At 39.0% G+C, this 13,381-nt stretch overlaps 1 protein-coding gene across 9 annotated transcripts in view; it reads left to right on the top strand.

Annotated features, from left to right (window-relative positions):
- The window catches only part of TJP1 (tight junction protein 1), a 237,820-nt gene that overhangs the window by 4,690 nt on the left and 219,749 nt on the right, over positions 1-13,381 (top strand). For all 9 annotated transcript variants that reach the window (XM_017518967.2, XM_017518974.2, XM_017518986.2 and 6 more), the window contains exon 2: positions 7,533-7,665. In XM_017518967.2, coding sequence (XP_017374456.2) covers positions 7,533-7,665 — 133 coding nt within the window. The remainder of the gene's footprint in view (positions 1-7,532; positions 7,666-13,381) is intronic.

The raw sequence follows: 13,381 nt of genomic DNA on the forward strand, positions 1-13,381 counted from the left end.
AAGGACATTTGTCATTGGATTTAGGGCCCACCTGGATGATCTAGGATGATCTCATCTGGAGATCTTTAACTTAATTACATCAGCAAAGCCTCTGTTTCTAAACATGGTAACGTTCTGAGTAAGGTGACAGTCACGCTGCTGTTCTGTAGGTGTAAGGTACAAATAATAGTTACTCCTTTCTATTTTATGTGAAATGCAAAAAATATTTTCATAATACTGTTATTGCTGTCAGCAGTCTTGAGTTTTGCACTAAGTGCTTTAAGAGTGTTTACAGTGATCTCAGGGAGAAAAGGGGGTGTCATTTCATTTTCTTTAAACTCTAAAAATGTTTCCCCAGTTATTTGATTCAGTGATTATTTAAGACCATGCACTATTAGTATATTTATTCAAGTAGTCATCTAGTAATTAGATTCTAAAAACAAAAAGAGTTGCTATTCATTGAGCTATTACTTGCCAGACTCTATGTTGGTGTTTTCCAAGTATCCTGTCATTAGTTAACTTACAGCACCCTTGTGAGGTAGGTGCTTTATTTTCCCAGTTTTACAAATGAGGTCATTGACTTGCCCAGAGTCATACAATTGATCAGAGTTTAAAAGACAATTGATCAGGGAGATAACGGTCTAGAAAGAATAACTGAAAACAGATAATAAAATGAGTGGTAATTTCCCCATAGAAGGTTGTTTCTCCAAGGATGGGCCCCTGGCCCACTCATGGGTCACTGAGGTCCCCCTGTTGGGATGTGAAGGGCTCCAATACCCAAGTCCTTTCAGAATTTTTTTTTTATGAGATGAAATTTCACTCTTGTTGCCCAGGCTGGAGTGCAATGGCACAATCTTGGCTAACTGCAACCTCTGCCTCCTAGGTTCAAGTGATTCCCCTGCCTCAGCCTTCTAAGTAGCTGGGATTTCAGGCACCCATCATCACACCCGGCTAATTTTTTATATTTTTAGTAGATATGGGATTTCACCATGTTGGCTATGCTAGTCTCGAACTCATAAGCTTCGGGTGATCTACCCATCTCAGCCTCCCAAACTGCTGGGATTCAGGCAGGAGCCACTGCACCCAGCCCATAATATTTAAAATCAGCTAATTATTGGCAGTTAATTATTGGCACATTATTTTTTATAAGTTCATCAAATGACTATTTACCATTAACCTATTACATGAGTTACTAAGCTTTCTGAAATCCAACGCTTATAAGCAAAAATTAGCATTTTGCTAGCTTTTCCTAAAGTATCCTTCAGAAGGATTTAGCATCCTTTTAAAGCCAGCTGCCCTCCTGTACTTAGCAGTGTCTCATGGCTGCCCGGCTCACACTGTTGTTTGGAATTCTCCTCAAGTGGAGGAAGGATGCTTTGCTGTCACTCATTAGCATTCTCTTGAGTTGGCTGTGGCTGTCAGTTGCTGATATCTTAAAACTAATATCTTATAGAAGGATTATTAGATGTTACTTTGTTGATGGTTTTGTCCTTGTGTAATTGCTTTGTTTTTACTGTCTTGATTGTTTTTGCCCAATTCTGTGTTATTATTGGTTCTTTTCAACTGGAAATTAGAAATTGGTGGTGTAGATGAGCTTGGGAGTTGTTTGTCCTAGGGTGGTCGAAGTACTTCTAACCAAAGATCCTGAGTTGGAAACAAAAGGAATGAATACCTAAGGCTCCCTGGGAAAGTTGGGCTTTCAAGGATGGGGGATAGAAAAGCATTCCAGCAGAAGGAAGAGTGTGGGAGGGATGGTTGCAGAATGTCAAGGAGTTGTGCTGCACTGTGGTGTGCGTATTTTGGACTAGTGAAAATTCGTATCTCTGTTGGATTTAAATGACTCTGCTAAGGACCATGTCCCATGTCAAAGGTATAGCAGTCCACATTTGGCCTGTAGCCAACAGAGAACCCAATAGAACTTTTAGAAGTGACATAATGGGTGGGGTTGGACTGGTGTGTGCCTTTCTCCTGCATGTCCCTGACCAGGGAAGATACATTCAAAGAACAAGAACTGAATGTTAACAGTTTTCTGGATTGTTAATAATATCGGGGCAGGTGTTGGCTTTACCCAAATGAGAGCCTGTCTAGGAAGTTGTGCTGGAGGAGGCATGCTGGCCTGCAAGCCTCTAAGGGGATGCCTCCTCTCTCACTTCGGAAGCTAAGATGGTGGAGCCTGCAGTGCAGACCAGGCCTGTTCTGGCAGTGTCAGGTGAAGAGAAGGGAAATGGGCAGAGCAAGTCGGGGACTGCCTCCAGGGGCCAGGCCTGTGGTATGTGTTCATCCAGTGGGGGTAGGAAGTGGAAGGAGAGGGTAGGCCTTGGGCTTCTACCTTTGATGTCTATCAGTCATGCCTATAAGTAAAGCGTGCTCTCATGAGGGAAGTTACAAAGTGGGTGGAGAGAGGCAGAAATTTTCTCTCCAGCTTCCTTCTAGGGAGGATAAAATGGAATTAAGAATAAGGAAAAGTAAATCCTCCTTGCAAGCTAAATATTGATTTCCCTGTAGGTCAAGGGGAAATATGCAGTGTGCTTATACATCAGTTTCTAACTTTATTTCCCTGTCATCAAGGGCCATTCCCCTAAATATGTGGGGAATAATCCCCGAAGTCTGAGTTACTCAGTTCAGATCTGCACCATCAGGGTTGTGGAAGAGTGCTACCAGAGGAGTAAAAGAATTTATACTCCATGTCAAATGGAACTGTTCTTGGTGGGCTCTTTGTATAGCTCTTCTCATCTGAGTTATAGATATGCAGCTGTGTTCTTGAGAATATCCGGGAAAAAAAATAAACACACACATACCCCTCCCCAGGACAAATACTCTTAAAGACAGTAATAAACAAAAGAGAAGCAACATCTGAAATTCACCTATTTCTACAAGAACACTTGTACTTATACCAGAGTTAATATTCTGCATTATTATCTACATCTGTGGGTTTTTTTTTCTTTATTCCACACCAAACAAAGTGGGGGGTCATTATTTGAGTCATATGCATTTTAATGATTTACCTCAGCTTCCCAAAGATCTGGTCAAAGCTTTAAAGTTACTGTAGTTACTCTGCAGAAGTCTAGGTAAATTCTTAGGCAAGGTACCATCTTCCTGTAGAGTCTGTGGGCAGGGTGGGTCCAGAGCTGATATTCACCTGGTATATACCAGTTTAGCTCTACTGATTATTACATGTTTTTATTTGTTTATTTATTTATTTTTTTGATACATGGTCTCACTCCATTGCCCAGGCTGGAGTGCAGTGGTGTGATCAGCGTTCACTGCAGCCTCGACCTTAAGTGATCTTCCCACCTGAGCCTTCCCGATAGCTAAGATCACAGGTATGTGCCATCCTGCCGGGTGAATTTTTTGTATATTTTGTACAGGCAGAGTCTCTTTATGTTGCCCAAGTTGGTCTCAAACTTCTGGGCTCAGGAGATCCTCCTGCCTCAAACTCTCAAAGTACTGGGATTACAGGCAGGCATGTTTTTATTATGATCCTGGTAGGGAGGCAGTGGAGCTATTCTAGTTATATCTATGGTCACTTTTTTTTGGTTTTACTTTGCCACTGGATTTAGCATTACATTGAGTTAACCCTGATACATTTCTTGGCCATCTGCCATTTATAAAATTTAGTAGATATAAATTCTTATTACANGGGTTTGGCATAAAGGAAGAATAGTGATACCTTTCTAAGTCAAATGAGAGAAAAACTTATGAAAAACACTAGACAGATTTCTTTATATTAAATATTTGCATTAACTTTCTAAAATATGATCACACCTACCAGCACTATCAAAATAAAGTGAGGGAGAAGAAATGAAAAGTTGATTTGTATATTGTTTTACAACTCTATTTTTCTTTCCCATATGTCCTCTTTTGAATAAAGTTCATTGTTTTCATGGAAGCTTTTACCCTGCACAGAAGAGAACAAAGCTGTACAATGTTTCTTTTTATGGAAGAATCATGAAAGAAGTGGCATCATTACAGTTTTACTTTGGGAGGCCAGTTGAAAGGAAGACTCACTGGAAATTCAATGAAAGAAGAAAATTAATTTTTAAATCCACAACAAAATTCATAGTAGTCTGAGTAAACAATAAAGAATGTCATCAGTGGATCAGGATTTTTGAGGACTCTCTGAAATGTAACTAGTAGATAGGGATAAATCTGTTGAGAGAAAAACCTTGGAGTTGTCTAGAGCATGTGAGCACTGGGGTCAGAGAGGCAGGGCTGTCCTAGGGGTAGCTACTGACTTGCAGGAGAAGTCTGCCTCACAGACCTGGCAGCGAATCCCATTTCTCTGCCAGAGTTACTGAAGGCAAGCCACAGTAATCGCAGTGGAGAAATGGGTGTTTTCCAATACAAATGTAAGTAGACATTAAAAATCACCAAACAGTGCAAGAAAGCCAGTACCCAGAGAATTACCAAATTAAAACACAGAACGAATCCCTGAGAAAGTAGAAAAACATTAGATGGTTATTTTCAGAAAAAATAAAAGGCTATTTTCAGAAAGATGCCTGAGAATATTGCATTAATTTAAAAATACTAGATACCTTAGAAATGTAAAGTTTGCTCATTCATAGAAAAGACAAGGGTTGAATTCACAAAACTGAAAAGCAAGTTAGCAGTCTGGAGGAGTAAGTTAAAGAATCACGAAAGAGCAAAGGGATCAGAAGCATGAATGAAAAACTAGGAAACCTGGACACTATTTCTAAGAGGGATTGAGGATTTTTGTAGGAATGTGGAGTTGCTTGGAAAGAAGGGGAATAAAGATATGCTAATGCCACTTCTTGTTTCGGAGGAGGTGAGGATACTGATGAGCCCCACGTGTTAACAGGAAAATATGAGTCTAAATGTATATGTGTGTGTATGTGTACATATAAAAATGAATTCTGTGCTGTTTAGAGTGAAATCACATTACTTCTGTGAACTCCTGGCTTTCAATATATGTAGAGATGGATGGACACATCTATAAAGATGTTCATGTGCATGTGTGCATATAGTTAAGTAGAGTTAGAGTTTCCCTAATAAGATGTATAACTTTGAAACTACTGACTGGAAAGGGAAGGAGGTCTCAGGGTGGTTGAGGACAAAGTCAACTGAATCATTTTAATAAGACAGAAACTTAAGAAGAAAGTATTTTAAAAAACACAAGATGGCAGGAATAGATATAAACATATGTGCTAACACAATAAATTTGAATGGATTGAATTTCTCTTAAAAGACATTAACCTCAGACTGGGGAAAGAAAGAAAGCAATCCAGCCACATGCTACTTTACTTACCAAGAGTTAAAGGTACAACTAAAAAAAAAAAAAAACTCAAAAGAGAGACTTGGAATACCTACAAACACAGATAAATCAGGAAAGGGTTAATATAAAAATGTAGATGGGGAAAATTATCATCAGACAAATTAGCATTTAAGGTAAAATCTTTAATTGGCATAGTCTTTTTATATGATAAAAGATTAAATCTCTAGAAGATATGTGTCATAAACATCAAGACAGCTAATAAAAAAGAATTGAAATATAAAAAGCGAAAACTAAAAGACATAGAAAGACCAATTGACAAATCCGGGTTCATGGTGGGAAATTCTATAATAGTCCTTTATGCAGAATTAGCAGTTCAACAGACAAAAGTGTAATGAAGGACGTGGAGAAGTTGAGCGATAAAATAATAAAGTGGTAAAGTTGCCCCTGTATTTAAGGATTCCCCCAAATGGGCATTCTCATATACTGTTGATGGAAGTGTAAATTCATAAAGCTTTTTGGAAAGGTATTACCTATCAGCATTTAGAAAGCTCCCATTTCTGACTGCATTTCTACTTCGAGGCATCTTTCCTAACTAAATAAAGCATTTGTGCTATACCCAGAGATGTTACCAAGGATGTTCATGTTGTATGGTTTGATAAAAAACATATGAAGACAAACTAATTGCCCTATTGAAGGGAATTGGTTGAACAAATTATGTTACATCTATATTATGGGATACCGTTTAGCCATTAAAAAGAGAGAAATAGTTCTGTATGGATTATTATGGGCAGAACATTAAGATATATTAAGTGAAAAATATAAGGTGCAGGACAACACACACAGTTTGGTCACCTCACTAAAAAATTTCAAAAGGAAATAAACACATCTATAAATAAGCATGAGCCTTTGTCTGGGAGATTATACAATGCAAAGAACTGTTAATAATGGTTGATTTTTCCCCTATGCTGGTCAGTGCTAAAAAAAAAATGAATAATGGTTGATTTTGGGACCGGGTGCTGTGGCCCATGCCTGCAATCCTGGCACTTTGGGAGGCCAAGACAGGTAGATCACGAGGTCAAGAGATAGAGACTATCCTGCCCAACACGGTGAAACCCGGTCTCTACTAAAACTACAAAAGTTAGGGCATGGTGGCACACGCCTGTAGTCCCAGCTACTTGGGAGGCTGAGGCAGGAGAATTGCCTGAACCCAGGAGACGGAGGTTGCAGTGAGCCAGGATTGCGCCATGCACTCCAGCCTGGTGACAGAGTGAGACTCCGTCTCAAAAAAAAAGGTTAATTTTGGAAAAGAGATAGGGGTTTGGGATGAGGGGGGAAAAAGCAGCTTTTACTTTCCATCTTTTTATACTGTAAATGTTTTAACTATATGGATATATTACTTTTATTCTAAACTGTAGACATGCCTAGTCTATTTTATGATATTTCCTGTGTCTATATGAACATGTATTCCAGTGTACACTCTATGAATGGCTTAGATTATTTGCTATTTCTTGTTTGTGTTTTCATGATTCTGTAATTATGTTGAATTAAGTGTTGGCTGTCATGTTTAGATTTATTTTACTTTCATAGTTAACAGCAGCATACTGAACAGTATCTGTGATGGACACAAAGATAGCTCATTTGCACTGGGTGTGCCAGGCACCAGACCGAGTGCTGGATAAATAACAGCCCAGAAGGAAGCAGATGACTCCAAGTTACCTAGGAAACTTCAGTCTCATCGCAATGGCTTCTTCCATGGTTGTAGCAGTGATATTTAATGAATCTTTAAAAAGCAACAACAACAGCAATGAAAAAAACCTTATTAATGAGATCGGGTCTTACTCTTGTCTCTCAGGCTGAGGTGCAGTGGTGGCTCACTGCAGCCTTGACATCCCAGGCTCAAGCAATCCTCCCATTTCAGCCTCCCAAGCAGCTGGGACCACAGGCATACACCACCAGGCCAGGCTAATTTTTTTATTTGCATGTATATATGTAGAGGCAGGGTCTCCCTATATTGCCCAGGTCTCAAACTCCTGGGCTCAAGTGATCCTCCTACCTTGGCCACTCAAAGTGCTGGGATTATAAGGTGTGAGCCACCACCCCAAGCCTGAAGAATCTTAATGTTGTACTATTTGAACTCTGTCAAGATGTCTAAACTAGCTAAGAAATACTTAGAAAGGGTATCTGATAGAATGTAGCTCTGCTGTGGTTCTTAGTTTTTTGGGTGAAAAAAGGAGCGTGACATTTCCAAAGCTTCCCTTAAACTTGAGAAATGTGTTCACCTGTAAGCCTGTCTTTTTAAAGATTGTTTTCTTTATTGCAGGGTAACGCCATCCTCTGAAAATCCTAATGGTGCTACTTCTAGTGTCAGCCAAGGAAAACCCTCTTTAAGAAGAATTAAAGGGAGATTACACAGAAGCAAAAGCCTTGATAGCATCGATTTCTGTGAGCTCACTGTAAGTGGACTCATCAACGCTTTTCTGTTTTCAAAGAGAATGAAAGTTTTTATTTTATTATTTTCATAAGATGCAGCAGGCTTATTTTGTGGCAAGCATTTATTAATTTTAGAAATGGTTTACCCAACAGGTTACCAACCAGAATGCTTTCTGAACTAGCATGCATATGATATATTTATAATAATGGTTCATAGTGATGATTCCGATACAAAGATGAAGATAGAGAAATGCTTCCTAGTGCTACAAGAAAAATTGATTTAGTCTCAATAGAGTATTCATGTGAATATCTCATAAAATCACAAATCTACATGTTAACGAGACTTAAGTATCTGATTAACCCCAAACACCCAGCTTCCTGATAGTACCAGACAATAGTTATTCTAATATTATTAGCACAGATCCCAATTCAGTCAGTTAATGATGATGCTCTCTTTCGATTCTTTTTTTTTGTTTTTTTTAAGAGGCAGAGTCTCCCTCTGTTGCCCTGACCAGAGTGCTGTGGTACAGTTATGGCTCACTGCAGCCTTGAACCCTGTGCTCAAGTGATCCTCTCACGTCAGCCTCCCAAGTAGCTGGGACTATAGGCGTGTGCCACTATGCCTGGCTAATTTTTTAATATTTTGTAGAGATGGGGGTCTCAGTATGTTGCCTAGGGCTGGTTTTGAACTCCTGGCACTTTCTTTTTATTCTAAGTAATTAACATTAATGGCCATATATTTTTTTTGAGGCCAAGCAACAGGTTCTTATTTCTCATATGGGAATGTAGTAAATTCATGCATGTTTTTGGAGAAACACTGGCACTTAATGCCATAAAGCAAATACTAGAATTTTCTTTGCTGTGAAAGGTTTTATTTCAATTGATGTATCATAAGGTCCAACGGCAAATTAATGAATGTAGGTTATTTAGTAGACCTGATATATTCATTTTCGTCCTTTGAGCTTTGAAAATTTTTGAATGAGAAAGGTACCATTGGCCAGTGTTTCAAAAAATGGTATCAAAATATGAAACTAAATTCTGTCTTTTTCATCTCTTACCTATCACTACTGAAAATGAAAGCTCAGTAAATGTGAATACTCTATTATTTTACTTTTTACATTTTTTTTATTTTTACTAAAATAATTTTATTCAAGCATTTTACTTTAAAATGTTCTTAAATACTTTTTACGACACAAGACATAGAATGTGACCTATCAGAAGACATTTAACGAAGAACACGAAAAGAATAAAAAGACAGTAAATTCTTGCTGAGTAGACCTAACAGTTAAAGTGACTAAAGAAACTGTAAATGTACTTCAAAATGAAGTGAGTTGCTTTTCGAAAGTGAAGCATTGAATTCATCAAGAAGCAAATTTAAATTATTTGTTGGAATATAAAAATGGAAATTTAAATTTTATCAGCTTTTTTTTCTATTGTGCAAAACATTGTCATTACTGAAGCATAATAGCATAACTAATTTTTCATGTCATAAAATATGTTTATTTGCATAAACAGAATCATTCTGGTTGGGGAAGAGGTTATAATGTTTCTAGAATGTAATAGACAAAAAGCTTTACAGAGAAAAAGATTGCCTTCAGTTTTCCACAAATAGAAGAGACGAATAGAGTTATCTTTTTATCATAATAATTATGTTCCAAAATTATTGAGAGTTTATTTTCTGCCTTGTTTCATGAAAGAATTGATCTGGTTGAAGTTAGTACACACTCCAAGCAAGGAAAAAATACTACTACCTAGGTGCAGTATTAATTTCTTTCTTTTTGATGGTTTTTCCTATTTGACTCTATCTCCAAAGTGAAATGTCTTAGTATCCCTGAAGGGAAGTCATTTTGACATTGATGTTAAAAGAGACGAAAAGCTGAGGTTCATAGAAGGCTTATTCCAGGGAGGAGCTGTATATTCTGGTGTAATGGTTCATTTGGATTCATGGCCTATGTTGTTTTAAATTTTGGTTTTCTACTTCTGAAGAGTGCATTGAAAGGTCATGGTCTTTGGTGTGCTGACATTTCATCCCTCAGCAATGAGAATGTTTTAATGAAATTTAATTTCTGCAATTAATTTGAGTTTTCTTCAACTGGCGTTCATTTTCTTTCTCAGGTTTTGTGGTCATGGGTGGTGGAAGAACAATTTATATTTACTGTATCTTACTCTGCATGTTTTTAGATTCTTAGAAATTTTTACAATGAGCATGTTTCATTTTTAGAAAAGCAATAAACTGATTTTCCAAACAATAGAAAAATAAAAATAAGAAGAGCTTAACAGCTTCTTGGCTACTCCCACTTTCTACCATAAGATACGGCAATTAATACTGTAATATCCAAAATATGTAGGGGCATATAGCATCTCTGTCATGGGGCTAAAAACAGTTTTTTCTAACTTTTTGGCCAGGCACGGTAGCTCATGCCTGCAATCCCAGCACTTTGGGAGGCCGAGGTGGGCAGATCACCTGAGGTCAGGAGTTAGAGACCAGCTTGGCCAACATGGCAAAACCCTGTCTCTACTCAAAAAACAAAAATTAGCCAGGCGAGGTGGCAGGCACCTGTAATCCAAGCTACTCAGGAGGCTGAGGCAGGAGAATCACTCGAACTCAGGAGGTGCAGGTTGCAGTGGGCCAAGATTATACCACTGCACTCCAGCCTGAGTGAGAAAGACAGACTCTGTCTCAAAAAAAATTGTCTTTTTTTTTGAAAGAAGGAAGGCCTACACTTTTGAAAAAAAAAAACATGGATTAGAAAAAGGTTTCATGGAAGATGAAAGGTGTTCAGAATTGTTTTTCTAAGGAAGTTGACTTTGTAATACCTTGTAGAACCAATTTAAAACCTTAGCCACAGAAGTCTAAAAGGAAGATGTTTGGTAAAGGATCTGTAATGACTTCTAATTACATAGGAATAGAAATCTTTATTTCCTTTAGGAAGTATTCGCCACTATAGATACTTCTTTGTAAATGTTCTTATGGTTCAAACAAATCTGAAAACTTTATACACTATTTTAAAATTTTATTTTAAAATTCTATTTAAATGTATGTCTCCCTATGATTGCTGAAGTAAATAGAGAACCTTAACATAGAAAAACTTAGACTTACTTAATAATCTCCTGTCATAGATACATGTCAAATTTGTATAACCAACAGAGTAATATTTCTATTTTTATTTTTATGTTTTAATTTTAATTTTTCCAAATTTGTCTAAGAAAAAATACAACTTTAATTGATTTTAGAAAAACATAGCAAGCGGAGCAAGAGGTCCACTTGCTGTAGTTTCCTGGTTCAGTTTCTGGCCGAGAGGCCTCAGGTTCCTGCTGAGCCTGTTGGCTTTGGTCCTGGGCATCATCAGAATGATGCCATTTCACTCCTGGGGAGAAGTGATTGTTTCAGCTTTCTCTGGGGGGATTAAATGGCATGGACATTCCAGTTCATTTTGTAACCCCATAGGGTAATTGATTGGCACCCTAGTTTACTGATGGGAACTGGAATCCATCCAGTCTCCCTGATTTCTTGAGGCAGTGTCCCAGAGATGCTTGGTAAAATTCTCTTAGGCAAAGGCTGGACTCGAAAAGTCTGTTCTGTATATGTGTTTTGCCTAGAAAACCTGAGCTCTTCTTCAGTGTTTTACTGGGTAAAATGGTGTATAAACCAGATGACAGGTTCTTTTTTTATCCCCCTTGAGGTGATAGACATATTAACAATCAATATGAAAAAGAAAGTGACCTTTTGTCTTTAGATTTAGTGAATGATGTTTATGTTATTAGCTGTTCCTTTTCACTCTGGTGTTATTGCCTGTTTGGGTTGCAAATCAGGTTTCATTTTTCACTTCTGACCCTTCCTTTTTCTTGGATTCTAAGTGTATAGTCAAAGAAGTTTAAGCGATAATTTAAAAAGTTAGGAAAGAAAAAGAATAACGAAAAACAAAATAAAACAAGTTTGCTTGAAATTTTGCAGGTTCTCTTATCAAACCTCCCCCTAAAATAGGGGAATGGAGCCTGTTGGGTAAAGTTCATTCTGTTTGGGAGGAAGGTATTCTAGAACATAAACTTAGGCAATTTATTTCCTGATTTGTGGGTGTAAATCTAGATTGCTGCTTATCTCTCTGCTGACAGAAAAATACTACAAAAAGTTTTGTGCACAGTGAATAGAAACAATGATCCGGGGCCAGGCACGGTGGCTCACACCTGTAATCCCAGCACTTTGGGAGGCCGAGGCGGGCGGATCACGAGGTCAAGAGATCAAGACCATCCTGGTCAACATGGTGAAACCCCGTCTCTACTAAAAATACAAAAAAATTAGCTGGGCACGGTGGCGCGTGCCTGTAATCCCACCTACTCAGGAGGCTGAGGCAGGAGAATTGCCTGAACCCAGGAGGCGGAGGTTGCGGTGAGCCGAGATCGCGCCATTGCACTCCAGCCTGGGTAACAAGAGTGAAACTCCGTCTCAAAAAAGAAACAATGATCCAATTAACAGTTTATGGTGATGTTCCCTTAACCTTGAGTGACAGAGAATTCAGTCATCACTGATAATCATTAGGCAAAAGGGATTCATGTTTCAAAAGCTTTAGAGGAGTTTTTGTCATTAGAGGGGAAAATATGTGATAAGACATTACTTGGAGTGTTACATTTGAGTACATTTTTGTGTTAATAAATCACATGTCACTGCTTCCTGAATAATAATTCTGTTTTTAATATCAGTGATTTTTTTCATTCGAAATGGCACTTCTTTCTCCTGATATAAAAGAGTATCCAGCTGGGCGCGGTGGCTAACACCTTAATCCCAGCACTTTGGGAGGCCAAGGAGGGTGGATCACCTGAGGTCAGGAGTTCGAGACCAGCCTGGCCAACCTGGTGGAACCCTGTCTCTACCAAAAATACGAAATTTAGCTGGGTGTGGTGGCAGGTGCCTGTAATCCCAGCTACTCAGGATTATAGGATTGAGACTCTATCTAAAAAAGAAAAAAAAAATCCATGCAGACCAACAGGAAATACCTATAACCCTGTGAAGATATTGATGATAAAAAATTTCTCTTCCTCACTCTACCCCTCAAGACTTTCTACTCTGAGACTGGTGGAACCCTGAGAGGCCTCGGGGACCTGTTTTGACACAAAACTGCCTTTTGACTTTGAACACATCCTAAGTTTTTTTCCACCTTGGGCACCTGGCTGGTGAGAGAGGAGCTGGACGTGAAATGGTGAGAATGCGGTGGAAGGAGAGCCCATGGAGGGACGTGGACACCACTTCTGGACTTCCCGGTTCTGTAGGAGAGTATGGCCCATTCCCCTGTTCCCACTCCCACTCTTATCACCAGTGCTTTCCTTACCAGTGTGAGAGCCTGGAAGAAACTGCAGGGAGCATCATGGACTCCTCTGCTCTGGGCACAGAGTGATGATTGAGTGGTTATGGTGGTAGAAGTAGTGGTGGTGGAGGTGGAGGTGGTGCTGGAGGTGGAGGTGATGGTGGAGGTGGGGGGGTGATGAAAGAGGAGGTGGTGCTGATGATGGAATGGTTATGGTGGTAGAAGTGGTAGTGGTGATGGTGGTGGAGGTGGAGGTGGTGGCAGTAGTAGTAATGGAGGTGGAAGTGGTGGTAGAGGAGGTGATGAAGGAGGAGGTGGTGGTGGTGGAAGTGGAGGTGGTGGTTGTAGAGGTGAAGTGGTGGAGGTGGTGGTGGTAGAGGTGGTGGTGGTGGAAGTGGAGGTGGTGGTGGAGATGGAAGTGGTGGTGGAGGTGGTGGAG

The sequence above is a fragment of the Cebus imitator genome, unplaced genomic scaffold, assembly GCF_001604975.1.
Source record: "Cebus imitator isolate Cc_AM_T3 unplaced genomic scaffold, Cebus_imitator-1.0 Scaffold19, whole genome shotgun sequence".
NCBI lineage: Eukaryota > Metazoa > Chordata > Mammalia > Primates > Cebidae > Cebus > Cebus imitator.